The sequence below is a fragment of the Carettochelys insculpta genome, chromosome 28 (genome assembly GCF_033958435.1).
Source record: "Carettochelys insculpta isolate YL-2023 chromosome 28, ASM3395843v1, whole genome shotgun sequence".
Lineage (NCBI taxonomy): Eukaryota > Metazoa > Chordata > Testudines > Carettochelyidae > Carettochelys > Carettochelys insculpta.
The window spans coordinates 6,022,726-6,050,703 of NC_134164.1; the positions used below are offsets into that span (position 1 = coordinate 6,022,726).

Genomic DNA, 27,978 nt, shown 5'->3' on the forward strand with positions numbered 1-27,978 from the left:
ACAGGGTTGAATTCCAGAATAAGTTCTACACGGGTACTGGATTCAAGTTCCTCCCATTTTCATTTGACAGCATCCGCGAAGGAAAATTTGAGGATTAGAAACCTCGTCGGCCTGCCTGAGCAGTGTTACCCGAACAGTGGTGTGTTGTGCGGTGGTTAACCCTTGTCCCCTGTGTGTTTGGTGTTGTGAAAGGTTTGTGTGTAGCTCCCTCGCTGTGATATGCTTACGCTGAGAAATAGTGCAGACCCCGGTTCGGCTGAGAGCTGTGCCCGACGCCGTAGAGAGCTTAGCCGAGCTCACTTTGGCAGCACCGCTTTCTTAGCGAGCCACTTGTCGAGTGCAGTACATGTTCGCAATAGGGGGGTGTATAGGAAGTGTCTGGATGGGGTGTATTTAATCATGGCTCGGCTTATGCCGTTGTACACTAATGAGCTGCTTCCCCCAGTCTGGGGAAAACACCGCCACCTCTTGCGTTAGAGCGACCTGCAAATGTCGCCCTGCCCAGGCCTGGCTCAGCACAGAGGGGAGAGTGTAGTGTCTTTGCTGCCTCTGCTTAACTAAACTCAGAGCCCCTAGGGCTCTTGGGGGAAGCTGGGGCCATATGCCCACCTAGAGCAGTTGTTGTTGTGTCTTGCACATGTGCCGTGGTCATACCACGCAGGCATGAGCTGTTCTGTTGCTTCCTGGTTTGATGCCCGCTTGCCTCCCCCAGCTCTCATCAGTTCACCTTGGCTCCTTCCAGCTGCAGTTGCAGTTTCTGAGCCAGCTGTCTGGTGCTCAGGGAGCTGGGCAGAGGGGGGTCTGACCTGCTCCCCCCAGCCCTATGCTCGCAGCCCATGGTGTTGGGTCTCTTGTTTCCTCAGCCATGTGCTGGCATTTCCCAAACCAGACCCTTGAGGCTTGTGCCCAGAACTTGCTCACCCTGGTCTATGCGCTCCTCACTTACCTAAAATGGCACCCAGCCGCTCCTCTGCTAGAGACAGGAGGCCCTCCTGCCCAAAGGCCAAGTCACTTCTCTGCCTCAGCCCAACCCAGCACCCTGCGTGGCTAGATTGGGGGGGCTGCAGTTTCTCTGCAAAGAGCTCTTACCTGCTTCTGAGCTCCCCAGAAGCCCAAATCCACATGTGCCCAGGTCACCCTACGACTGGCCTGTTACAGTGGGCCAGGGCATGGTTTTGGTTCCTCTCCTGGGCCTGGGGTTGGCACCCTATCTCAGAACCGGTTTGTGCTGCTGGCAAAGTGGGGAGCCCAGAAGGTCTAGGAGATGTTCCGTTCCCTGGGAGGCCAAACCCTTCTCCCCCAGCATCCCATCTCCAGCTGACCTCCAGAGCCAGGCCCTGTATTCAGAGACCTTGTGCCTAGGCCAGCACCAGAGTCCTGCTTAGAGCTGATGAGGGGCCAGGTGCTGGGGGAAGACCAGATGACATGGCAATTAATGGCCCCTAGTGGTATAAGCAAAGCAGCTTGGGTGGTGGTTTGGTTCCTACTGGAGCTGCACTCTGTAGCCGTGAAGGTGTTTCTCTCCCTTCTGTCACCTATGTGCTGTGCAGGGAGCCTGGGTTACCTGCTCTGACCCCAGAGCCCCCAGCTCCTATGCGATCCGCCCCCCTCGGCCAAGGCTGTGGCTGTTCGCAGTAGCTCTGGGCGTCGTGGTCTGAAAATTCCGCCCTTCGTGGGGCGGGGCTGGGCTGGATGGTGCTGTCTCGCTGGGACGCGGAGGCCAAGCGCAAAGGCAGCCAGTGACTTTTCCAAAACAACGTGAAACAGTGTTCTTCCCCTCCCCACAGAGCAGAGGGGCCTGGACAGTGCACTCCCTGCTCTCGAGGTGTGGCAGAACGATGGGCTCTTGGTGCCCAGCTACCTTAGACAAGTGCTTAATGAAGTTACTAAAATCTGATGCCAGGGGCTCCGAGGTTTGGCCTGCTCCTGGCATCCGATCAGGCATTCGACGGCACAGTGGCCCCGCAGAGCCTCAAAAGCAGAGCCCTGGCTTGCTGGTCTGAACCGCTTGGCAGCTGCTTTCGTCCTGCCTAAGCCAGCCCCGTGGGGAGGGAGCCTGAGGCTCCTGCGAAGGGCCTGGGTGGGAACCAGGTCTCAGTGGGATTACTCCCAGGGCGGCGGGTGCTTTTCCCTCGTGCTGGATGTGAATAGGCACTTGCCCTTCCCATTGTAAATAGCCTCTGCAGCTGTGACGTTTGTGGTTGTGCACAGGCTGCTCTCGTAGATGCACTGGATTGGGGGGAGGCGGGGTATAAATGGATATTATTGCAACAGTGACTGGAATCGTTTTAAATGGGCCCTCAGGTGGCTTCTCCCAGGCTGCCAGAGCACTGATACGCACAGGCCCACTGGCCCCGCTGGGCTGCTCGCGGGCAGCCAGGGACCAGTTGTCCTGTGTCACGGCTCCCTGGGAGGAGCCGCTGTTGTGCGGGGGCTCTGGGGAGGCGCCTGCTGGTTTGCGGCCCTGGCGCCTGTCCGTTTACATGCTGCTGTTTACAGGGGGGGGTGGGGGGGGTGCAGGACGAGGTGCCCCTCACTACCCTGCTGGCCCTGTGTGCACCTGTACCCCCCGCACATTAAATTGTTGGAACTGCGCATCTCCTGAGCTGGCTGCGTTCCTTCCTTCCTTCCTTCCTTCCCGGGAGCATCCTCAGCCGCAGGCCCTTCACCTCCCCACCCCCAGCTGGGTGCTGCTCTGGACTGGGCCGGGGGGCGGCCCAGGAGGCGCTGACTGGCTCAGACCACAGGTAGGGTAGTGCTGGAAGCCCATGGGGGGATGACAGATGAGTCCTGCTGTGAGCCCAGGACATGAGTTTTCTCAGAGCCAGGGCTCTGGCTGGGTTCGCTGCTCAGGCACAGGGCCCTGTGTTCTCCAGCTGGGGCCCTGCTCTGCCCCACTCCAGCAGCGGTTTGGGGGCTATTGGGCATTGTCAAGCTGGGGACCAACCCTGCTGTCACGCAGGGCTGGGGGCGGGTCCCCAGGCTCTGTGTCCTGTCCCCAGGCAGACGTGACTCTCACTCAGCAGGGAGAGCAGGAGGGTGATGGGGCAACAGGGATGCAGCGGAGAACAGACTTGTCAGCACAGGAACCAGAAGCCATCAGCACCGTCCAGTGGGGGGGGGCTGGGCCCCTGGCCCTCCTGCCTGTGGTATTCTCATGGATCACACTTGCGGGGGTTGCTGTTGAGCAGGCCTGGGCTGACTTTGCCTCTGTTCTCTGGCGGGGCAGATGGGCCCAGCTCCAAAGAGGAGGACTTCTCTGGGCCTCACCCTCCACCCTGCAGGGAGCTGGACCCCAGCTCACCAGGGCTGTCTCTCTCCTGAGCCCCACTGCAGGCCTGAGACAGGAAAGCATCTCGTTCCACGGGGAGCAGAGCTCAGGTGGCCCCGGGATCTCTCCAGCAATGTGCTCCATCCTGGGCTGGCTGTGCCCTGGGGGCTGTGCGGGTAGGTGCAGACTGGAGCTGTGGATATGAGCTCACTTGGGAGGATTTTCTCAGTGCCCCAGGCACAGTCAGGTCCCTTCTTGCCCCCTTTTCTTCTTACTAACTCTGCTCCTGCTCATTCCGCTCCAGGCACTTTGCTCTTCCAGCCGCTGGGCCCCCTGGCTGGCCCTGTCCCTCTCTCCACCCCACAGGAGTGATGGTGTGACCTGGCTCAGTCAGGGTTCCTGAGGGGAGTTGGAGCCCGGTTGCCCACTGTTGGGCTCTGGGCTGTCACACCTGCCAGGGGAGCCCCTTGCACCATGTCTTCCCATTGTGGGTGGTGACTCCCTGAAAGGCCATGCTGGGGGAGGAAATCGCCCCATTGAGCCTCTTCTGTCCCCGCCCCCGGCCCGGGGCCCTGCAAACAGGCCTTGAGGCCTGTGCTGCTACATCCTTCCCCTGCAGCCACCCCCCACTTGCTGAGCCAGCCTCCGCCTCCTCCCCTCTGTTCCTGGGGTGCTACGCTGCCCTTGCTGAGCGCTGCTTGGAGCCAAGAAATGGTTGGGCCCGTGCCTGGCCTGTTCAGTGCCCCTGTCTGCTGCCAGCCGCCCTCCCGTGGGTACCACGGGCGAGTAGGGTGTGATGGGGTTTAGGGGTCCCCATGCACTGCACCCTGTCCCCTGGCAGGAGTGACTCTCTAATTTAGCAGGTACAACAGGAGGCTTATTAGGCAACAGATGCCCAGTTTTTTACAGAAGCATTAGTACAGCAGTCAGGGGCCGTGTCTACACGAGCCCCAAACTTCCAAATGGCCACACAAATGGCCATTTCTGAGTTTACTAAGGAAGCGCTGAAATGCATATTCAGCCCTTCATTAGCATGCGGGCGGCCGCAGCACTTCGAAATTGACGCGGCTCGTCCCCACGGGGCTCCTTTTCGAAAGGACCCCGCCTACTTCGAAGTCCCCTTATTCCCATGAGCTGATGGGAATAAGGGGACTTCGAAGTAGGCGGGGTCCTTTCGAAAAGGAGCCCCTTTGGGACGAGCCGTGCGGTGGCGAGGCGCATCAATTTTGAAGTGCGGCGGCTGCCCGCATGCTAATGATGCACTGAATATGCATTTCAGCGCTTCATTCGTAAACTTCGAAATGGCCCTTTGCATGGCCATTTCAAAGTTTGGGGCTCGTGTAGACACGGCCAGGGACAGTCATTCCCACCTGTCCTGGGGCGAGGAACCTGAGGGGTGCCCTGCTGGGGTGTAGCTTTTCCCCTCAGGCTGGCTGCCTTCCAGCTCCCTCTCTCCTCCAGCTTCTAACTGCAGCCACCTCCCCCACCCCCCCCCCCATTCAAAACCAGCTCGGCTCCACCCTCTTTGTTCAGGGCTGAGGTGTTACCTGCCAGCCTAGGTTATAGCCCCAGGGTCATCCTTAGCCCCTGGGAGCTGCTCTGCTTGTCTTACACATCCAGCCTGAGTCTCACACATGCATCCCCCCCCCACCCACGCTCCATCACATCTCTCCCCCCTTCCAGACCGAACTCAGGGGGGTCACTTAGCCGGTGACCTGGGGAAGTTCGGGGCCCTCACTGCATGACAGGGCATCGGCTATGGTGGTGTTGTTCCCCTTGACGTGGACCACCTCCATGTCGTAGTCCTGCAGGAGCAGACTCCACCGCAGGAGCTTGGCTTTGGCCCCTTTCATGTGATGCAGCCAAGTCAGGGGTGAGTAATCGGTGTACACGGTGAAACACCATCCAAACAGGTACAGCTGCAGCTTCCCCAGCGCCCACACCATGGCCAGACATTCCTTCTTTATGGCAGCATAGTTCTGCTCCTGGGGTAGCAGCTTCTTGCTCAGGTACACGATGGGGTGTTTCTCCCCCTTGTCGTTCACCTGCATTAGCACAGCACCCAGCCCCACATCTGAGGCATCGGTGAACACCAGGAAGGGTTTGTTGAAGTCTGGATTTGCCAGCACTAGGGCCCTGACCAGAGCCTCCTTCAGCGCACAGAGGGCCTCTTGGCACTGCTTGGTCCAGACCACCTTGTCAGGCTTTCCCTTTTTACACAGCTCCATGAGGGGGGCTGTGATGGAGCTAAAGTGGGGCACAAACCTCCGGTAGTACCCCGCCATCCCAATGAAGGCCTGGACCTGCTTCTTAATCTGGTGTGTGGGCCAATCTTTGAGAGCCTCCACTTTAGCTGGCTCTGGCTTTAAGCAGCTGCTGCCCACCTTGTGGCCCAGGTAGGTCACCTCAGCTATCCCCACCTTGCACTTCCCTGCCTTGATAGTTAGCCCAGCCTTCTGGAGTCAGTCCAGCACCTGCTTGACCTGGGACACATGGTCCTCCCACGTCTGGCTGATGATGCAAATGTCGTCCATGTAAGCCAGGGCAAAGCTCTCCATCCCTTTGAGTCGCTGGTTCACCAGATGCTGGAAGGTAGCGGGTGCCCCCTTGAGGCCAAAGGGCAGGACCAGGAACTCGTAGAGCCCTACAGGGGTAATGAAAGCTGATGTGAGCCAGGCATCTTTGTCTAATGGCGCTTGCCAGTACCCCTTGGTGAGGTCTATGGTGGTGAGGTAACGGGCTCCCCCCAGCTTGTCTAAAAGGTCATTAGGCCTGGGCATGGGGTAGGCAGCTGACACAGTGATGGCGTTAAACTTGTGATAGTCCACATAAAACCGAAGACACCCATCTTTTTTTAGGGACTAACCACGGGAGAGGCCCAGGAGCTGGAGGAGGGTTGAATCACCCCCAGAGCCAGCATGTCTTCAACCTCCTGCTCTGTCCTGAGCCGTCTTCCCTGTGACTCTGAATGGCACACACTTGAGAGGGGCATGGGTGCCTGTCTCTATTCGGTGGACAGCTAGGTCAGTGCGTCCGGGTCTGTCAGAAAATAGCTGTTGGTGTGAATGCAACACCACCTTGATCTCTGTCTGTTGGGCAGGGGTCAGCTGGTCTGAGAGGGGAATAGACTCCAGCAAGGAGCCGGCCCCAGTCCTTGTGAGCAAATCCACCAAGGGATCATCCCCCCTGCCCCTCCCAGTGTCTGCACACAGCCAGCACCAAGTTCTCCCTGTCCCAGTAAGGTTTCATCATGTTCACATGATAGACCTGGTGGCTGTGGACCCGGTTCCACAGTTCCACCACATAATTCACGTCATTGAGCCGTTTGACCTTGAAGGGCCCATCCCAGGCTGCTTGCAGCTTGTTCTGCCGCACAGGTACAAGGACCATCACTTGGTCCCGGTGGCATAGGCTCGGGCCCTGGCGTTATGGTCATACCTGACCTTTTGCTTCCTTTGGGCCATGGAGAGGTTCTCCCTGGCCAAGCCCATGAGCTCGGTGAGTTTTTTCCCAGCAGGTCAGTACATACTGTACCACTGACTCCCCTTCAGGAGAGGCCGTCCCCTCCCACTCTTCTCTGAGCAAGTCCAAGGGTCCCCGTACCCTCCTTCCGTACAGCAGCTCAAACGGGGAGAACCCCGTGGATTCCTGGGGCACGTCTCTGCATGCAAACAGCAGGTGGGGTAAGTACTTGTCCCAGCCACGGGGGTATTGATTTATGAAGGTTTTCAGCATCTGCTTTAGAGTCCTATTGAACCTCTCCACCAGCCCATTGGTCTGCGGGTGGTTGGCTGTGGCCCGGGTGTGCCGGACCCCACACTTGTCCCACAAGCTTTGCAGCAGGGCCGACATGAAGTTGGACCCCTGAGCTGTGAGGACCTCCTTGGGGAACCACCCTCTGCTGAAAATGGACAGCAGTGCATCCGCCACGGTGTCAGCGTCGATAGAGGTCAAGGCCACTGCTTCTGGGTATCGCATGGCAAAATCTACCACTACCAAAATATATTTCTTCCCTGAACGCGTTGCCTTGCTGAAGGGTCCCACTATGTCCATAGCCACTTTCTGGAAAGGCTCCCCATGATGGGCAGTGGTCTCAGGGCAGCTTTCCCCTTGTCCCGGGTCTTCCCCACCCTCTGGCAGGGATCGCAGGACAGGCAATATCGACGCACCGCTGCAAAGATCCCTGGCCAAAAAAAGTTTTCTAACAACCTTTCCCTGGTGCGGTGGATCCCCTGCTGTCCTGCGAGCGGGACATCATGGGCTAGGTACAGCAACCTGGCCCCTGTGGCTTCTGTACCTTTGGCTGGGCGTGTATCCCTGTGATGGAGTGTGGGGAGTGCATGTGTGAGTCAGGCTGGATGTCTGAGGCAAGCAGCAGCTCCCAGTGGCTAAGGATGACCCTGGGGCTACAACTGGCAGGTAACACCTCTGCCTGAACAAAGAGCAGGGAGGAGCTGAGCTGGGTTTTGAATCGGGGGTGGCAGTTAGAGGCTAGGAAAAGGGAGAGCTGAAAGGCAGCCAGCCTGAGGAGGGGGAAGCTACACCCCAGAGGGGCACCCCTCGGGGTCTTCTCCCCAGGACAGGTTGGAAGGACTGTCTCTGGCTGCTATGCTGTTGCTTCTGTGAGAAACTGGGCATCTGTTGCCTAATAAACCTTCTGTTGTACCTGCTGAGTGAGAGTCTCTCCTGCCAGCGGACAGGGTGCAGTGCAGGGGGACCCCTGAACCCCATCACAATCCCCAAATTTGGGGAATGCACCTCTCGTTTTCTTTGGCTACGGGTCAAGACCAGGGCACGAGGGCGTTCACCTGGCCAGTTCTCCAGGTCACCCCCCATCAGTACATCTGCTGGCAAATGGCTGTGCACCCTCGCCATGGGCACCTTGAAAGGGGTCCTGTCAATTCTTGTTACAGTCAGGTGGGAACCAGGTATCATGCAGCCTGGTGCCACCACCCTGGGTTGGGCCAGCGTTACATCAGCGCCTGTGTCCCAGAACCCCGTGACCTTTCTCCCGTCTGCCTCGAGGGGTGTGAGACACTCGCTCTGCAGAGGCAGCGCCGCCCCCACTCTGTTAACTGACCTCTGAGCATTTGGTACCCCTGAGGAGCTGGTTTGTGGGGTGGACTCGGCCCAATCCAAGTACCCACTGTCAGCACCACCCACCTTGGCCGCCAGCCCCTCTGGCTTCTGGGACTTCACCCAGTTGACTCCATGACCCCCCGGCCTGCTCAACCTGACTGGGAGCTTGGGGCACTGAGCTGATCTATGCCCCTTTCGCCCACAGTGATAACAGCCCGGGTCTTGTTGTGTCCCTCGGGCTGGCTGCTCTGTCCAGGCTCTGCTTGGCTCTCTGGGGGGTGGGTAGCCAGCCCCTCTTTCCTGGGCTCACCCAAGAGGTGGTCCCCTCTGTCATACGGTCAGGAACTGGTCTCTCTGAGATTCTCGGTCTTTCCGGGACTCCCTCTCTTTGTGGGGCTCACCTTCAACCTTGGCCTGGCTGTTTGTGAAGTCATCTGCCAGTTTCCCTGCATTGTGTGAATCCCCAGGCCTCCAGTCCATGAGCCACACCCTCAGGTCAGGTGAGCACATCTCGTAGAATCGCTCCAGGACCGCCAGCTCGACCAGGTCCTTTAGAGACTGGGCTCCCATCCTGAACACCCACTTCTGGTGGTAGTGCCTCAGATGGGAGGCTGCATCTACATAGGTTTCCTCTGGCCTCTTCTGCGCCTCCTGGAACCTCTTCTTGTTCTCTGGAGTCAGCCCAAACTTATGCAGCAGGGTCTGTTTGACCCGTTCATAGTCCCCAGGCTGCAGCCCCTCCAGCTGGCTGAGCACCGCTGCAGCCTTTTGGCCCAGCAAGGGGGTGAGGTGTTGGAGCCATTTGGCTGGGGGAACCTCGTGCAACTCACAGGCTCGCTCAAAGGTGGTAAGGAACTCGTCCATGTCCCCTGGGTCCTGACACTGGGCCAGCACGCGCGTCTCCAAGTGAATGGCCACCCCGAGCTGCCAGGCCCTCTCCCTGCTTACCGCAGCTGGGGCCTCTTGGCCTCTCGCCTCCGCCATGGCCTGCTCATGCTCCCGCTGTCTCTCTTGTAGCTGGCGCTCGTGCTCACGCTCTCTTTCCCGTTCCTGGCGCTTGTGTTCCCTCTGCCGTTCCTGGGCTTCCAGTTCCTTTAATCTCACCTCGAGCTCCAGCCGTCACAGCTTTGCGGCAGGGAACTCTGCCCGCGATGAACTACCGCTAGCTGAGCACGACCTGGTGGGCACCGTGTCTGTCTGACAGCATCGAGCCCCGCTCCTGTCGGAGAATCTGAAATGCTTCCTGAGGGTGACTGGCCACTTCCTGCTGGGACAGGCTCTGGCACCCTGGATCAGTCATTCTCTTCCAGCTGGGCCTTGGTTGCCTGCCCCATGGTCAGGCCCCTCTCTCTGCACAGCCCTGCTAGCCCTGCCTTCAGGAGTCGGGTATAATCCATCTCCCCACCGTCTCCTGGGGTATCCATTCACCAGCAGCAGCTGCAGGAATTGCTCTGTTCCACCTCTGGCTCTTGTGAGGCCCCTTCCTTCTGTGCTCAGTCAGCCACTGCTGGGAGCTCATCTGTGGGGGCCGTGCATCCCACTCCTGACACCAGTGTGATGGGGTTCAGGGGACCCCCTGCACTGCACCTTATCCTCCGGCAGCCCCCCTCCCCAGGACCGGGCTGTGGCCCCCAACCCCAGCAGCTGCTTCCTGGGACCTCCTCCGCCACTGCTCCGGCCCTGGCTAGGCTTTGGAAATAGCCCAGTCTGTATCCACCACTCCCACACCCGGGCCCTTCCCTGGGGGGGTTGCAGTGCCCCCCCCCAAACGGGGGCAGCAGCCCCAGTCTTTACCCTGCTCTGCCCACACTGCAGCACTTGTGCTGGGGGCAGAGGGTGCCCAGCCCCCCCCCCATTGCTAAAAGGGGACAGGAGCCCTTACCAGGGCGGGGGGGGGGCCCTGCACCCCGGAGGAGGGGCAGCCCCCACCCCTATTCCCAGACCCATAGCCAGGCACGGTTGTGGCATGCTGCTGGGAGTGGGGGAGGCACAAGACCTGGGACAACCTTGCCCAGCAACTCCAAGCCTAGGGGGCTACCTGGGGCCAGCCCTACACCCATGCAGCCCCCCCCCCCCCCCCCGAGGACTGACCCCACCACAGCCTAAGGCCGGGGGGAGCGGCACAGTGCCAAGAAGGCTGTAAACGCAGGGGCAGTTGGAGGGCTTTGCTCACCTTCCAGCTGGCTGCCCCATTCCCCCCCCCCCCCCCCGCATGGCTGCCCATGCACCTCTGCCCCCAGTGTGTGTGTGTGGGGGGGGGGGGGGCAGCCTGCAGCAGCTGCAGCCCTGGCCCTTGTGCAGCAGCCAGCAGACCCTGGCCAAGCAGTGGCTGGTCCTGGTGTCCTCCCCGGAAGGTCGGCCACCCTGCTTGCACCGTGCCAGGTCCTGCCCCAGGCCCGCAGGGCCCCTACACCCCAGCTCTGTCCTTGGGGTAACCCTGACCCCCCCCAGCTTCCCATGGCAGTGCCCAGGGCAGAGTTTGTGCGTGCACACCCCCCCCCACCCCACACACACACCCCCAGCCTGGCCCAGGCCCCCCCAGCTGGTGCTGCAGTGCCCTCTGCTGGGCTCAGCCTGCATTGCACACCCATAGCCTGCCCAAGGCTGAGCCATCAGCCAAGGCCGGGGGCTCCCCGGGCCCAGGCTGCAGCTGCTCACCGTCGGCTGGCCCAGGGCCGAGGTGCGGGCAAGGCCACACAAAGTTACTTGAGTAAAAGCGCACCTGCTTTCGCTGCTGGGTACTTGAGTAAAAAAAATAGAGCTGGTGTGCACGCACTTCAGTACACTGGCAGCCCTCTGGGAAACTACTTGAGTAAAAATACGCCCGTCTCGCAATTGTACTCAAGTAACTTTCTGAGTACTTGTCCCACCTCTGCTGCCACAGGCCCTGGACCAGGCTAGGGTGAGGGGCTGGAGGCACACCCCAGCGAGGGGCAAGCAGCCCTGCAGCCAGGGATCAGGCCTACACCAAGCCAAGCGCTCACTAGGTGGCAGCAGAGACGCTGTGGGGCAGCATCTTCCACAGCAGGGCCTAGCCTAGTCCCCCTGCCATCCTGCCCCCGGCTGTGCACAGGGTCCCTGGGCACAGAGCTGCACCACGTTGAGCAGAGAAGCGGCGAGGGGGGCAGTTCAAGGGGCTCACAGCCCAGCTGGCTGGGTATAGCAGCAGCTCCCAGTGGGCCCTGGCCCAAGGGCTATGGGGGCAGGAACAGGGTTAAAAGGCTCCTGTGGGGTTTGCCCCAGGGACAGCCAAGCCAGGCTGCGGGGCGGGTAAGGCTGCAATGCCGGCAGCTCCACCACCCCTGAGCTGTCAGGGCCTGGCTGCCCCCAGCAGGGATTGCTCAGGCCCTTGGGTTTTTAAATCTCAGGGCGGAGCTGAGGGCCCCAAGGTGCCCAGGGAGATTGTGGGGCCCCTGGGCCCTAGCAAGTGGGTAACCCGCCCTAGCCCCCCTGGGGGGAGGAGCGAACACTTTCCTAGATAGACATTTCAATACTTTATTTTAACAAGAACGAAGCAACCAGGTGCCAAGCAGCTCCCCCCAGGTGCACGTTCCTGGCTGGGGCCAGGCACAGCCAGCTCCCCCTGCCCCCGAGGCTGCAGCGGGGAGGGAGCCCAAGAAGCTGCAGGTGGCAGCTCCCTGTTCACAGCTCTTCCAGAGTCCCGGCGGTGCTGCCTGCCTGGCGGTTTGGTGCCACGGCACGAAGGGTCCCTGCCAGGGGCCCCAGCCCGTCACTGGAGAGCTGGTGGTATTGTCCGTTGCCGGTGCCAGGGCTCAGCCGGGTGCAGCAGGCTGGCACGGAAAAGTGAGTTGCTGCCTCCCTGCCCAGAGGGGCGGCGAAGGATTTGCTAAGTTCGAAAGCAGCTGCAAAGCTTGAGTCAGCTGCCCCAGCAGGGCGGGGCCTGTCCCTGCCCGACAAGAGGCTGAGGGGGCCGCCCGGTGCCCCGGCACCCACTGGCAGGGCCACCCCCCCCCCGGCGCTCCCTGGGTTCAGAGCTGAAGTTGCCTTTGCCCTATTGAGCCTCCTGCGCCCACCTCCAGAAGCTGCTGCACCTTTTGGGCTGAACTGGGAGGCTCCCGGCGCAGCCCCTGGGAACTGGGCCCCCCCTTTGCAGTCGCCCCTGGGCTCTGCTGCGGCCGTGTGTCTCCTCTGGAGCCTGCAGGGGCTCGGCGTGCAGGGCAGCGGCTCCCCAAAGACTCCCCCGACCCCGCACTGGCCCGGTGGGGCTCCCCTTCCCCCCAGGGACCCACGCCACCCCGGCGGCAGGCTCAGCCCTTCCCTCAGCACGACGTACACAAGCAGCGTAGGGGCAGAGCAGCCTGGCCGCCCATCAGGGACCCAGGCCAAGCTGTGCCCGGGCCTCTCGCCTCCATGGGCCCCGGCTCCAGCGGGCGCAGGCTCCCACAGGCCTGGGGCAAGTCCAGTGGGCTGCTCTCTAAGGCAGCCGACAGAGGGCACACAGGCGGGTGGGTGACTCAGCACACCAGCTCCTGGGCCATCTCCTGCAAGGCTGGGTATGGCTTCCGCCCCCCAGCCAGCTCCGCGTCCCGCACCTCCAGCCCCTGCAGCTGCCAGCAGGGGCAGGGCATTGCGTAGGAGGCCACCAGCACCAGTTCCTCGTCCTCTTCCAGGCCGCTGCTGCCCTTGCCAGCTGTGGCCTGCCCCGGCTCAGCCTGCACGGGGGACGCCGGCTCTGGGGCCGGGGCCGGGGCCAGCCAGGGATGCTGCAAGCACTGCTCTGCCGTGGCCCGCTTTCTGCGGTGGGGAGGGAGAGAGAGGTTAGAGTTCCCAGCCAGGAGCCCTGCCACAGAGAATCCTGAGCACCGCCCCCCGGCAGGGCAGCCCTGGGGCTCCGGCCCAGCCTCTCAACCTGCACCCCTGCAGCCGGGCAGCTTCGAGGGACCCCCAGGCGCCACCCGGGCAGGCAGCAGAACCGGGATGAGTCCCCCCCGCCCCCCATGCAGCTCCAAGGCTGATCGCCCCAGGCTTGATGAGCACGTGTTCGCAGGGCTCCACCCCAACCCCTGCGGGGCAAAGCCGGGGGCAGCGTCGGGTACCTGGGGTCCTTGAGGAGCAGGGAGCGGATGAAGTGGATGGCGAGCTCCGAGACGCCCTGGAAGACGTCCGGCGGGAACTGCACATTCACCTGGGAGATGTTCAGGAAGGTCTCCTGCTTGGTGGGGCCCAGGAAGGGCGACTCGCCTGTCAGCATGACATAGGTAAGCACCCCGACGCTCCTGGGGAGAGACCCCCGCGTCAGAGCCAGCAGGAGCCCTGTGAGCAGGGGTCTGGCTCCTGCCGGCGCCGGCACCAGCTGCCGGGCCTGGGGTGACAGGAGGGGATGCAGCAGCCAAGGCACCAAACCCAGGAGACCAGCTGCCTGCGCTCACCTCCTGGCCCCTCCCCAGGCTGAGCCTGGCCCCCCTGGATGGGGAGGTTCCCCACCCCCCGCCTGCTCCTCTCCCGGGATCACCCCACACACTGAGACTTGGCCCCACAGCTGGGGGGCACGGAGGGGCCACAGCCCTGGGTCCCCACTTAGCAGGGCAGTTTTGAGGGGCAGAGCAGCTGCAGGGAGGGGAGGGCCCCTGCCAGGACCAGTAGGACCTCGGCTGCACGCCTGCTGCATCGTGAGCGAACGCTGCAGCTCCCCGGTGACCTGCAGCTGGGGGACACCACCAGGACCTCCAAGCACCAGCCCCCCATGGGCCGTGTCCCTGCTCCTTCCCTGGGCCCTGGAGCTGGCATGTGGCCCTAGGAGCGAGCGGAGGCACCGAGACCTACCACATGTCGGTGGCTGTGCTGATGGGCTCGTAGCTCAGGACCTCGGGGGCTGCAAAGGGAAACAAAGGAGTTACGGATGCGGCTGCTGGCACCAGGCTCCGCCAGCACCTCTGCCCCCGGGCAAGGAGGGCGCCCACGCCAGCGGGAGATGCTGGAGGAGGCAGCAGCTGAGCGGGCTCTGGACGGGTGGGCAGAGCTTGCCCAGTCCCTGTTCTTTGCTGGAAGGTGCCAGGGCCCTGGGGCACACGGCACAGACGGATCCCAGGCACTTGGGAGAGTCAGCCCGGCGAGCACACGGCCCAACAACCGCAGACGCCTGCGCCCACCGGATCGACATGCCCCCCCCATGCCCCCGGGCTCTGCCGCCCGCCACGGTGCCACTTACCCACGTACTCCGGCGTGCCCAGAATCTCGCGCACCTCCCCGCCGGTGTCCACCCAGCGCGAGAGCCCGAAGTCCACGATGCGGATGTCACCCAGGGGGCTGCTGCTGGTCAGGAGGATGTTCTGGGGCTATGGGGCGGGAGTGAGGCATGAGCCGAGAGGGCAGGGAGCCCCACTCCCCCCAGCAGCGACGCCAGCCGGCTTGGGGAGGCTGCCGGGAGCTCTAGGGAACTAGTCACTTGTGGCCATCTGGCCCGACTGGCACTCTGCTCCCCCAACCCCAGCATGGAGGGGTAACAGCCGCCCTCCCCTGCCTGGCCTCGCCAGTACCTTCAGGTCCAGGTGGACGACGTTGTGCTGGTGCAGGTAGGCGACGCCACGCAGGATCTGCCGCGCCAGCCGGATCACGTCCTGCTCTGTGAAGGCCTCGTCTTCCTCCGCCACGCACTGCTGGAAAATCTCCCCGCCGGCCGCGCTGAGGGATGGGGGCAGCAGGTGAGTGGTGGGGGGCGGGCGGAGAGACAGACCCCTGCTGGCAAATGCCCAGCCAGTGCCCCCACATGCTAACCTGCCCTCCCCAGCACACACTGGCCCCTGCCACCCCCAGCAGCGGTCCCTGGAAGCTGCGCGCGTGAGCAGCTGCCCAGGAGAGGTTCGGGGCTGCCCAGCTGATCAGCAAAGCGCCCACAGCCGACAGCCTGCGTTTCTAGCGGTGGTAGACACCCGCGCCCGCCCTGCGAGGTGCACGTAAAATTTATTCTGCCCATGGATGGAAAAGGCTGGGCGGGGGGTGTCAGCAGCCCCCAAGAGCGGCGCCCATGCCGATTTTCGTCAGCACATGAGGTGGGAGCTGCCTCAAAGCCAGGCCGCTTGTGGATTAACAACAGACCAGCTCATGCTCCCCACCCCAGCCTCCGCGGTAAAGCTCGGCCTCTTCATTCATTTATGAAGCTGTCAGCGGTAGGACGATTAGTGACTCTGTTCCCACCAGGCCGTACCCAGAGGTCAAAGGGTCGAATTTTGGCACTCGGCCTGGGAAAAGTTGCTGACCCCGGGCTAGAGAGGACAGTGCCCCTCACCCAGCCCACGCTAACACCCCTTTCCCGCAGCAGCTTCACCCTGATCCTCCATCCTGAACCCCAGCCTCCCTCGCGCAGCCTGGTGCTAATCACTAGCCCCTGCTGCCCCCCAGCACCGGGTGTCAACCCGCCTCCTCTCTGTGCACATCAGGGCTGGGCCCTGCCCCACCGCCACGGCCCCAGAGTGCAGTTCCTGAGGCTGCTGGGCAGGGCCTGCGAGCGCGGACAGACAGGCCATTTGCGGCAAGTACCCACCGGGGGAATCAGCTTCAGACGCCCGCCTGGGCTCAGTGCACACACGACCAGCAGCTCCAACCCCTCCCTCTGCACCAGCAACCACCAGACCCCAGGAGCCACCTCCTGGCAACTCGCTCTCCCGGCCCAGAGCCAGTTACTCGCCAGTTCCCTGACCACAGCTGTACCCTCCCAGGCTCCAGCCCACTGCCCTTCCTTTGCAGCAAGCAGGCTGCTGCACGTCCCTGGGCCCTGCCAGGCTGGTTCTGTGCCTGGGACGTCTCCGCAGCCCAGCAGGGAGCTGCGAGCACAGGACGCCCTCCAGCCTCTGCCAGTGACCAAACAGCCAACAAGCCCAGGGGGCTCTTCCCCAGCCAGCCGGGAAGGGGCTGCAGTGGCAGAAATGCTCAGGTGTGATGAAATCAGGGGGGTGGGGTGGGGTTATCCCTCTGGTTAGGTTGCAGGTGTTTCCTATTGTACCGTAGTAATGCCAGCTGGTGCCTCAGTTTCCCTAGGCACAGTGGTGAGGGGCTTTCAATGGGATGACTTCTCACAAGGAGGCCAGGGGCCTCCAGGCCTTTGTAACCTAGGCAACCAGGTGACACCTTTTTCCCAGGAAACAGGACAAAGGCGGGAGCAGGGGCCTGGCTGGTTGGAATTGGAGCTGGGCTGTGGAGTGGGGCAGTCCGGTCTGGCTGGAGAGGGAGGAAGGGGGGCCAGTGTCCAGCTCAGGGACCCCCTCTGAGCTCCTCTCCCCGAGATGGACGGTGCTGACGGCTTCTGGCTCCTGTGCTGACAAGTCTGTTCTCCGCTGTGTCCCTGTCGCCTGATCACCCTCCTGCTCTCCCTGCTGAGCGAGAGTCACGTCTGCCTGGGGATGGGGAGGCAGAGCCTGGGGACCCCCACGCTCTGTGAAGCCAGGCAGGCAGGGAGCCAGGGGCTGGCCTGCAGGAACCAGGGCCTTGCACCCATGGGACCAGCCAGGGTCAGCTACAGCTTCCGAGTGGACCGGAGCCCTGGTCCCCTGGAGTGAGCCCCCAGCAGGATGGGTGGGTACCCCAGGGTCCTCTCCTCCGCCTTCCCCTTTGCAGGCCGTGATCTGCGCGAGAGCTAACCCCATCACGCCTGGCTGGCCCTTCAAAGGGAACTGGGCTCAGGTGCCCCTAGGCAGCACCAGCTGGCTGGGATCCCAGCGGTAGTGTCCCTGCCGGAGCTGCGATGTCTCTGTGAGCAGAGGAACCACACAGGAAGGCTGGCTCAGCTGGCCAGGCCAGGCCCCCCGAGTGAGGGGCTGCAGCAGGCTGTCCGGGGACTCCAGAGAGGTTCTTGGGACCCAGAGCCTGCAAGGGATCTCCAGGGAGATTGGCAGGAGGTGCAGCTTTGCCCACCCTGGGTTTGTCTGGAGGTTCCTCACCCCAGAAGGGGACCGAATGCCAAGAGATGCAGCTGGAAGCCTGAGCCACGGGCTGCCTGTAGTGCCCCACTCAGCCAGTGAGGGAGGCTTGTGAGCAGCCACAGCCCACGTGGAGCTGGGGAGGGAGGGGGCAGGCTGAGCAGAGCAGGGCAGGTGCCCTGGCGTGGTGTGTCTGAGCACAGCCACGTGGCAGCAGCAGCTGGCGCTGTACAGACACCTATAACTGAGGCCAGAGCCCAGGGTGGGCAAAGCTGTGGATCAGTCGCCCCAGGAAAAACTGCTCCCCAGATCTGGGGCTCTCGCGCTAGGAGACGCAGGGGGCAGCGGCGCAGACTGGGTCTACTCCTGACTTGCCGGGGGACCTTGGGCTGGTCCCTCCCCGTCTCTGGTCCTTTGTGGGGCCTGCTGTCACCTGGGGCTCCCCTGCCCCAGTGCAGGAGCTGGGGGTGTGTGCGAGGCTGGAGCGTGCGGATAGAGCCTGTGGTTGTAGTGCGAGCAGATCACAGCCACAGCCGGGCTTGTGCTCCCCAGCCGGGCGCAGAAACACAAGCACAAAACCACCGGCTGCTTCTGGGAACCAGGTGCTGAGCGAACGTCGCGTGTCAGAGACAAGCGCCCACGCGCCTCCCAGAGCAGCCATGCATCGAACGGGGAGCAGAACCCATCCACCTGCCCGAGGTGCCCAAGTCCTGTGTGAAAAACCCAGTGGGGCTGCGAGCCTCTCTCTCTGCCTGCATGCCCGGGGGACGGGTTCTCATAGAATCACAGAACACTAGACCCCGAAGAGACCTCGAGACGTCATGAAGTCCAGTCCCCTGCCCTCATGGCAGGACCAGGCACCATCTAAACCAGCTCTCATCAGTTTCTGTCTAACCTGCTCTTAAATATCTCCAGCGATGGAGATTCCACAACCTCCCCAGGCAATTTATTCCACTGTTTGATCACCCGGACAGTTAGGGAGTTTTTCCTAATGTCCAACCTAAACCTCCCTTGCTGCAGTTTAAGCCTGTTGCTCCTTGTCCTATCCTCTGAGGCCCAGAAGAACAATATCTCTCCCTCCTCGTGACCCTCTTTTAGTTACTTGAAAACCGCTGTCATGTCCCCTCTCCGTCTTCTCCTTGCTAAACTAAACAAGCCCCGTTCTTTGTCTTCCCTCCCAGCTCATGTTCTCTCGACCTTTAATCATTCTTGTGGCCCTTCTCCCGACTTTCTCCAATCTCTCTTGAAGTGGGGCCTGGAACTGGACACACACACTCCCACTGGGGTCGGCGCAGAGTGGAGGAGAATGACTTCTCCTGTCTTGCTCACCTGCACAGGGCGGCCCCCAGCTGCCCAGGCAGCGCTGTGTAATGAACTGGCCTGGGGGGTGATGGCAAGGTAGCATCCATGCCCAGCCTTCTCATTACCCAGATACTCAGCCATGCCCATGGCCCCATGCTGACCACAGCCAGCACCAGCCCAGCCCCTCCTGTGTCTCCCTGAGACAGCGAAGAGCGAGATGGGAGCAGCTGCACTGGGTCCCACTAATGTATTTTATCCACATGCAGAATAAATTTTGTTATGTGCACCAAGGCATGGACAAATGTGCGCCACCTGTAGAAACACAAGCTGCCGGCTGTGGGTGCTCTGCTAATCATCTGGGGGGCACCTGAATCTCCCCTGGGTACCAGCCCATGTGCTTAGCTTACAGGGAACGCTGGTCCCAGCACTTCCTGGTTGCGGATCCCTCCAGCCTGCGGAGGGATGGGGGGACCATCCTCAGGCCCTGCCAGCACAAGGGCTCCTCTCCCACTGCAGCACGGCAGCCGAGCCCAGAACCAGCCCTTGCCCCCGACAGCGCAGGGTCCACCTTGCTCTGTCCCCTGCCCAGAGTCCCTTCTGCCCTGCAGCTCCCATCCCCACGTCACTGTCCCAGCACCACTGGGGCCCTTTCCTGGTAAGCCAGCCCAGACTGGCGCAGAGAGGCTTCCGACAGGAAACCGGAGCCCTGCGGCAGAGCCATGTGGGCAGGATGCGGCCCCGAGCACAACAGCTGCCCGGAAAGGGAGCTGAGAAACGGGGCTGAGGCCGTTTCTCAGACACGCTCTGCTGAAGTCACTTCCTGCCCTGCTCAGCCCCAGCCAGGGCAGTGGCGGCAGCCAGCTGCAGGTGTCGGGGTGCTGAGCAGGGCGGGGAGCGGCCAGTGCCCCAACGTGGGCACAGCCGGGGGGTGTCCTGCTGGCACTGCGCAAGGAGGCTGCTCTAGCACCCTGGGGAAGCAATTCCGTGGCTGAAGGGCCGTGATCACCCTCCCCCCCAGCCCCAGCCGCATCCCAGCCATGCTCCCCTGCTGGGGGATGTGCCCCTGCCCAAGCCGACCCACCACCCCATAGACCCAGCCTGCAGAGCAGGGGCACATAGGAAGGACTGCGGCTGCGAGACCAGTCGGGGCCCAGGCTCTCAGGACCCTACCGCCTCCACCCAGCACTCACCACTCCAGGACCAGCACCATCTCGGTGGGCGTCTCATAGACCTCATGAAGCCCCACCACGTGGGGGCAGCAGGAAGCCATCTCCAGCACGGCGATCTCGTTGACGATGTCGGCCCGGCAGTCCTCCCCCTTGCGCCGCTTCCGCAGGAACTTGGCTGCGAATTCCCGGCCCGTGGCCCTTTCCCGGCACTTCTTGACCACCGCGAACTTCCCCCTGTGGAGAGCAGCCGCCAGGCCTGAGCACGGGCTGGCCCGGGCCCCACCACCATCAGGTCCCTCTGCCCCCTGCCCGGCTAGGGCCCGGCTCCCACAAGAGCCCGAACAAGTTGCAGCTTCCGCCTCTAAACAGGGATGCGACCTTGGGCCCTGCCACTGCTCAGAGGGGCAGCCCGGGGTCCACCCCCCTGTCTACGGCAGCTGGTGAAAGAGCAGCCCCTTTTGTGCAAAAGCCCCAGCGGCTGCTCCAGGTGGCCTGCAGAAAGCTGGGAGGGGTCTGAGTGGGGGCGGGGCGGAGGATTTTATTCCCATGGTTAGGCTGTAGGTGTTTCCTACTGTGCTGTTGTAACACCAGGTGGTGCCTCAGTTTCCCTAGGCACAGCAGCAGTGCCTAGTGGTGAGGGGAGTTTGGGGGGGATGATGTCTCCCTTGTACACAACAGAGGGCCAAGCTCTTTGTGACCTACACAACCAGGTGACCCCTTTCTTCCCCAGGAAACCGGACAAAGGCGGGAGAAGGCGCCGGGCTGGTTGGAATTGGAGCTGGGCTGTGGAGTGGGGCAGTCTGGTCTGGCTGGAGAGGGAGGAAGGGGGGCCAGGGTCCGGCTCAGGGACCCCCTCTGGGCCCCTCTCCCCGAGCTGGACGGTGCTGACGGCTTCTGGTTCCTGTGCTGACAAGTCTGTTCTTCCCCGTGTCCCTGTCGCCTGTTCACCCTCCTGCTCACCCTGCTGAGCGAGAGTCACGTCTGCCTGCGGCTGGGGGGCAGGGCCTGGGGACCCCCCACACCCAGTGACAGGGCCGAGGTGAAGGAGCAGCCAGGCGGTGGGGTGCTGGCCCAGACAGGCCCATGGGATCACCCCCCCGCCAGGGCCTGCACCCACACAGCGCGTGGTCCCTCCAGGCATCACACACCTCGGCTGCCACCCCAGCCCCAGCACTGCAGAGACCCCTGTGCTTCCCACCAGCCCGAGCAGGGGTAAGGCCCGGCACCCCTGGTACCCACAGCACATTCAGAGCCAGGGCCTCCCGCTCCCAGTCACAGAGACACATCCACGGCCTGACCCCAGAGATGCCAACGAGGGTGCCCAGCATTTCGCAGCCATGCCACCCAAGCCCATGCCGCTGGGGCCCAGCCGTGCCACCCACCCCTCCGTGGCTGTGCTCTGGGACTGGCGGGTGCCAGGGACCAGCAGTATGGGTGGAGTAGGAGCAAACCACGCAGCCCCTCCCGTCCGCCTGCCGGGGGAGCGCCCCGCAGATCTGCCCCCCAGGAGGGTAGCCACCAAGCAGGGGCAGGGGCTGCTGGGCAGGGAGCAGCGTCCCTGGGATCTCAGCATGACCCAGCTGCCTGATGGGAGCCACGTGTCCTGGGCATCGGGCTCAGCTCCCCGAGCGCTGTGCCTGCCTTGCTCCAGCAGCCAGGAGATCCACGGGCACTTCCCTGGTGCCACGCGCCTGGGTCCCGACTGACCCAGCAGCTCCCAGGGGCCCAGCGCCCTCCCCACGTTCACCACAACCTCCCTGCTCCGGCGCCAAAGCTTCCAGCAGAGCCCCGGCCCAGCCCTCCCGAGCCCACCACGTGGCTGCAAGAGAGGGACGGGGCTGTGCCAGCTGGCACGGAGCACCCCCTCCTGGCACTGAGCAGCCCCGGGCACAGACCTCAGCACTGCCCTGCCCCACACCGTGCCAGGCCTGGGCGCAGCCCTGGGCACAGCCTGCGCCAGCCAGTGCCGAGGCCCAGCAGGACCTGAGCTCCGAGTGCCATTTCCCCGCCCTGGCCCAGCCTCGCCTCGCCGGCTCCAGGGAAAAGCTGAATGAAACCAGAGCAAATTGTTCCCAGTGAGCAGCAGCCACCGAGGGGTCAGCTGGCGCGTCACAGGCCACCCAGCCAGGTCCCACCGGCCACGCCCTTGGTGGGAGTTAACCATGCCTGTGGTCCGGGGGTGCTGCCCAGCTGCCAAGCCGCCCCTCGCCAGGCCAAAGGATGCAGAGACCAGGGCCTGGGTGACGTGAGGACAGTGATAGACTTGGGCAGGCTCCGATGAGACCCGCGCCCCCCCTGCCCCGGAGTTGTTGTCAGCACCGCACACAGCTGGAGAGCTGGCTCCCTGCAGAGCCCGACACGGCTCAGCCCCGCGCCCCCTGACTGCTCCCAGGGCCCCCTCGGCCGACAGCTGCTTGGCCCCAGAAAGTCTGGAAATGGCCCCGAATCAGAACGTGGAGCCCCAAACCCGGAGACCCTGGCAGCTTCTGGAGGGTAACGCTTGTAAAAAGACGAGGATGCCAGCTGGAAGGTTCTTGCACCCAGCTCTGCCAGTCCCCTCCATCCAGCCTGCAGCCCCCAGCCACCCCAGCCCTGGGGTTCCCCACCCCCAGCTCTGCCACCCCTCCATCCAGCCTGCAGCCCCCAGCCACCCCAGCCCTGGGCTTCCCCACCCCCAGCTCTGCCACCCCTCGATCCCAGCCTGCAGCCCCCAGCCACCCCAGCCCTGGGCTTCCCCACCCCCAGCTCTGCCACCCCTCCATCCAGCCTGCAGCCCCCTGCCACCCCAGCTCTGGGCTTCCCCACCCCCAGCTCTGCCACCCCTCGATCCAGCCTGCAGCCCCCTTCCACCCCAGCTCTGGGCTTCCCCACCCCCAGCTCTGCCACCCCTCGATCCCAGCCTGCAGCCCCCAGCCACCCCAGCTCTGGGCTTCCCCACCCCCAGCTCTGCCACCCCTCGATCCCAGCCTGCAGCCCCCAGCCACCCCAGCTCTGGGCTTCCCCACCCCCAGCTCTGCCAGCCCCCTCCATCCAGCCTGTAGCCCCCTGCCACCCCAGCTCTGGGCTTCCCCACCCCCAGCTCTGCCACCCCTCGATCCCAGCCTGCAGCCCCCAGCCACCCCAGCTCTGGGCTTCCCCACCCCCAGCTCTGCCACCCCTCGATCCCAGCCTGCAGCCCCCAGCCACCCCAGCTCTGGGCTTCCCCACCCCCAGCTCTGCCAGTCCCCCTCCATCCAGCCTGCAGCCCTCTGCCACCCCAGCTCTGGGCTTCCCCACCCCCAGCTCTGCCACCCCTCGATCCCAGCCTACAGCCCCCAGCCACCCCAGCGCTGGGCTCCCCTCCCCCCTGGTGTCCTTTTCTCACCCCCCACACCAGACCCGCTCCTGCCAGCCCCCCACACGAGGGCATCCCACCAGCCTGGCACAGAGATCCATGGGAGCTGTGGGGCAGGGGCCAGACCCTGGGGTCCGCTGGGAGCTCGTGGCCCCAGCAGAGCAGGGCAGGGCAGGGCTGGCCCAGCTGAGCAGGGTGCTCCTAACCGGACCCCAGCTGCCAGGGCCGAGAGCCCAACCCCCCACTGCATTCCCACGCTGTGGGGCTCCCCCTCAGGGTGCCCCGTGCCCATCTGGGCATGAGACAGGCTCTGCCCAGGCAGGAATGAGCTGCCTGCCTCCAAGGCGGGGGGTCCCAAAGCCAGAGGGGCAGCTGCAGGGAGCACCCCAGGGGGAGCCCAACCCCAACCTCCCCCCCAGGGCTCTGCTTCCCTCCATGCCCAGGCCAGGCCGCTCCCAGCTCCTTGTTCAACTGGGCTCCCAGTGGGTCAGACGAGCCAGTGCCAGGGGATGGGCATGGAGATGGCACAGCCCAGGAGGGCCCAGCTCCTAGGACTGGCTCACAGGGGCCACCCGGTGGTATCTGGGCCCAAGCCCTGGAGCAGGGGCAGGCGTTTCCCCATCAGAACCGGTGTGGTTCACCTCAGCCCAGCTCAGCCTGACAAGCCGGCCCTGCTGGAGAGCCAGGCAGGACCTGGGGAAGGGAAGGCTTTAAATCAGGACCAAGGGGTCCCAGCAGAGCTTGTCTAGGGAGCCTGGGGGTGTGGAGAGGGGGCTCTGGGTCAGACTGGGAAGGCACAGAAGATCTCATGTCTGGGGAACCGGAAGACCCCAGGGACTGCAGCTTGGGGTAGAGGGGCACGGCACAGCCCCCATGAAGTGGCCCTCTGCCTGCCCAGGTGGTACAAGGACTGTGCAGTGGGCTGGGCACTGGAGGGCCTGTTCCCTCTCTGCCACCGTCTTCCTGTTGACCTTGGCTGAGTCCCTTAATGTATCTGGGCCTCAGTCCCCAGCTGTCGCATGAGGAATCTCTCTTTGCTGAGAGGCCGGAAGGAGACAATGCAGCCGGGATACAGATACTGGGGGACGGTGATTAGGAGCATCAAATGGCCCTGCCAGAAACAAGGGGCTACATCTGGGCTGCTCTGGCCCCCAGCTGGAAGCCACTTGCCACGGGCCCAGGCAGAGCAGGCACCCAGGGTGACATGCTCCGGCTGGGAAGGTGGGGGCGAGCGCAGACGGCAGCTGGCCCGCTGGCTCAGACAGGGCGAAAGGACACATCTCGGTCCAGGCTCCAGCACTGAAATAGCCTCCTCCAGGCACACTGCTGCTAAAGATAGCCGGGGTGGGTACCGGCTCCGGCCTCAGCACTGGGGACGCAGAGCTGCTCTCAGAGTGCGGGCAGCTGCCAATTAGAGTGCTATGCTGTGCTGCTGGCTGGTCCTGCTACACACAGGGCACCTTGCCCGCTCAGCCCCCCCCGCAGCAATTGCAACGCGCCCGGAGCCCAGGCCGCAGATTTGCCTCCTGCCTGCAAGCAGGAAATCAGCAAGCAGCAAGCGACCTGTTTTGAGCAAGAAACCGCACGGCAGCTCAGCTTCCAGCTGCCTGCAGAGCACTGAAATGCTGCGGGGGGGGGGGGCCTGCAACCAGATCCCTCCTCACCCCCCAACACCGAGCAGCCACCAAGGCTGGGGTCCAGGCAGCATTTGGCAAAGCTGGGGGAAGGTCTCTGGGGGACAGTGCCTGGAGCGGGGGGGTTGCACAGAGGGGTACAAAGATCTCTGCCTGGGGGCGAGGGCTCTCTGCCCTGGTGCGGCTGTGCGTACCTGCGACAAGAGAGATTCTTTGTCCCCCACGAGCTGCTGTATCTCCCTTGCTCCATCCCCTCCCCGGCCCGAGCTGGGTCCTCTGGGCCAGTGCCCGAAACCCCAGCAAAGGGAAGTGCAGGGGGACAGACCCTATCCATGTCTCCCGCTGGGCGATCTGATGCCTGGGAGGGGCGGGAGGTCTCAGTGAGGGGCATTCCCCTCACCCCCTAGGCTGGCTCCCTGCTGCAGGCATGGCGTGGGGTCGGCTGAGGAGACAGGAGGTGCCAGCAAGGCGGGCTCCCCACCCCGGCCCCAGGCAGCACAGCGAGAGACAAACCCCAGGGCCTGGCAGCATCTGGTGATTCCACCCCCACCCATCCCTGGTGCTCAGCCAAGCACGGCACTACAGCCTGCAGGGCTCGGAGCTCCTGCCTCAGCGGCGCTGGGGTGGGTCACCCAAGGAGGCAGCTTAATTCAGGCCTTTCTCCAGGCACCGCACGTGGACACCAGCGGTGTGGGCTTGCAGGAGCCGACACACATAACCCACCGCAGGCTGGGAGCCCACTGCCAACTTCCGCTCACAGCTGGGGGAGAGGCTCTCGGCCTGTTCCTCCCCAGAGGGAGATGCACAAAGCGACGCCTGGGCCACTGACGCGTGGTAACACACACACACACACCCCCAACGCCTGGGCCACTGACGCGTGGCAACACGAACACACACAACACAGCGATGCCTGGGCCACTGACGCATAGTAACACACAGACACACACACACAATGCCTGGGCCACTGACGCATGGTAACACACACACACACACACCCCCCCAATGCCTGGGCCACTGACGCATGGTAACACACACACACACACACACACACAAAACGCCTGGGCCACTGACGCATGGTAACACACACGCACACATCCCCCCCCAACGCCTAGGCCACTGACGCATGGTAACACACACACCCACACAAAACACCTGGGCCCCTGATGCATGGTAACACACACACACACACACACACACACACAACACCTGGGCCACTGACGCATAGTAACACACACACACACACACACCCCCAACGCCTCGGCCACTGATGCATGGTAACACGCACACACACACACACCAACACCTGGGCCACTGACGCATGGTAACACACACACACACACACCCCCCCAGCGCCTGGGCCACTGATGCATGGTAACACAAACACACACACACACACCCCCAACGCCTGGGCCACTGACGCATGGTAACACAAACACACACAACACAGCAATGCCTGGGCCACTGACGCTCGGTAACACTCGCACGCATGGTAACACACACACACACACACACACCACAGCGACGCCTGGGCCACTGACACACAGTAACACACACACACACACACACACAACACAGCGACGCCTGGGCCACTGACTCATGGTAACATTCGCACGCATGGTAACACACACAGCGAAACTTAGGCCACCAGCACACAGTAATATAAATACACACACAACACAGCAGCAGCTGGGCCACTAGCACACAGTAATACACACGCACAGTAACACACACAGAGACACCCCAAGCCACTGCTATATGGTAATACACAAACACACACACACACACAGAGTGACATACGGGCCACTGGCACACAGTAATACACATTCATGGTCACACACACAAGCCACTGGCACATGGTAATACACACACACACACACACACAACACAGCAAAACCCGGGCCATTGGCTTACAGTAGCCCACCCACCCACACACTGAGTGACACACCAACACCAGCGCCATTGGCACACAGTAACACATACGCACACACCCATGATGACACCCACAGCAACACCGGAGCCACTGACACACGGCAACACAAAAGCACACACGCAACACAGCAAAACCCAGGCTGCTGGCATGCAGTAACACACACACGGTGACAACCAGGCCACTGGCACACAGTAACACAGCAACACCTGGGCCACAGACACATGCTAACGCACACAGCGTGACCCACGGACACACAATCACACACACACAGTTTATTCACACAACCTGCGGACCCACATTCCCACTCGGCCCCACACACCTACAAAGTGGGACACGCAGAGCGGCCAGGGGAGGGTCCCTTGAGGAGGGGTCCCTAGCCTGGGAACCCCGGGGGAGCACAGGGGGGCGCGGGGAAACCCGGGGAGCAGGGGGGGCGCAGGCCCCCCGGTCCCCCCCAGCTCACCTGCCCAGCTCCCTGCCCAGCAGCGCGTAGCTGTCGGCGAAGCGCTCCGTGCGGATGCGGATGCGGCTGCGGATGCGGCCCTGGTCCTGGTCCTGGTCCTGCGGGCGGGCGGCCATCCCCGGGCGGCTCATGCTGCCCAGCCCGACGGGGCGCCCTGGCGCGGGGACCGGGCCGGCGGCGGGGGCGGGGGCGGGGGCGGGAGCGGGCCCGGGGCCAGGCGAGGTGGCTCGGGGTGTGCAGCGAGTCTGACTCGGCCCGGCCCGGCCCGGCGGGGGAGCCCAGCCAGGGGCGGTGTCTCCTCCCAGGGGCGGCTCCCGGCCCGGCCCCGCCCCGCCCCTGCCTCCGCAGCCGGCGCCTGGGACGGGGAGCGCCCCGAGGAGACCCCCCAGCACGTGTGGGGACCCCGGCACGGCGGGAGCCCCGATCCCTCGGCCCCGGGAGCTGGGAGGGGGGCGGCGTGGGCACCTCTCCCTTCTCAGCACTGGCCAAAGGCCCCCAGCCCCCAGCCCGGCTCACTCCCACCCCTGCACCCCGCCTGCCCCCCAACGAAACAGAAACAGCCCCCCAGGGCAGCAAGCAGGCGGGGGAACAAGCCCTCGTTTGCTGGGTGTGTTCCACTCGACCCTACAATAACAAACCCTCCCATAACAGGCCAAGGCCCCTGCAAGGGTCAGCCAGCTGCCATCCTAGAGGCCTGGCGAAGCCAGCCAGAAGCCGGAGGTTTTCCCAGCCGTGCGTCCAGGGAGGAGTGCTGAGGATGGCAGACCCCTCCTGGCACAGGAAGTGCTCCAGAGGCTTTTAAGATTGCAGCTATTCCACCTGCTGCAAGCCTGCGCCAAGGACTTGGTGACCGGCGTGTGGCGTCTGGTTGCTCTAACAACGTTCCTTTCACCCCGTCCTTTCTCTCTGTAGGTTTTAGCTCC

General features: G+C 63.3%; 3 protein-coding genes across 7 annotated transcripts in view; 1 reads left to right on the forward strand and 2 right to left on the reverse strand.

The window, feature by feature from the left end:
* Positions 1 to 4,248, forward strand: part of ATP6V0A1 (ATPase H+ transporting V0 subunit a1) — a 53,380-nt gene extending 49,132 nt beyond the window's left edge. For 4 of the 5 annotated variants that reach the window (XM_074978990.1, XM_074978992.1, XM_074978993.1 and 1 more), the window contains exon 21: positions 5 to 4,247. In XM_074978990.1, coding sequence (XP_074835091.1) covers positions 5 to 98 — 94 coding nt within the window. In that variant the 3' untranslated portion in view covers positions 99 to 4,247. Of the gene's footprint in view, positions 1 to 4 lie in introns of all 5 variants that reach the window. The other variant, XM_074978995.1, reaches the window with a different exon arrangement.
* Positions 4,249 to 5,508: 1,260 nt separating this feature from the next.
* On the reverse strand, positions 5,509 to 9,214 carry LOC142002527 (uncharacterized). The gene is made up of 2 exons (XM_074978704.1): positions 8,752 to 9,214; positions 5,509 to 5,915 (listed from the first exon to the last, which is right to left on the reverse strand). Exons 1-2 carry the CDS (start codon positions 9,212 to 9,214, stop codon positions 5,734 to 5,736), a joined length of 645 nt encoding a protein of 214 aa, XP_074834805.1. The 3' UTR covers positions 5,509 to 5,733.
* Positions 9,215 to 11,831: 2,617 nt separating this feature from the next.
* On the reverse strand, positions 11,832 to 27,317 carry LOC142002670 (serine/threonine-protein kinase 17A-like). The gene is made up of 7 exons (XM_074978959.1): positions 27,056 to 27,317; positions 19,716 to 19,928; positions 14,848 to 14,992; positions 14,520 to 14,646; positions 14,135 to 14,183; positions 13,408 to 13,587; positions 11,832 to 13,105 (listed from the first exon to the last, which is right to left on the reverse strand). The coding sequence occupies exons 1-7, from the start codon at positions 27,184 to 27,186 to the stop codon at positions 12,826 to 12,828; spliced, it is 1,125 nt and encodes a 374-aa protein (XP_074835060.1). The 5' UTR covers positions 27,187 to 27,317; the 3' UTR covers positions 11,832 to 12,825.
* Positions 27,318 to 27,978: the final 661 nt, after the last annotated feature.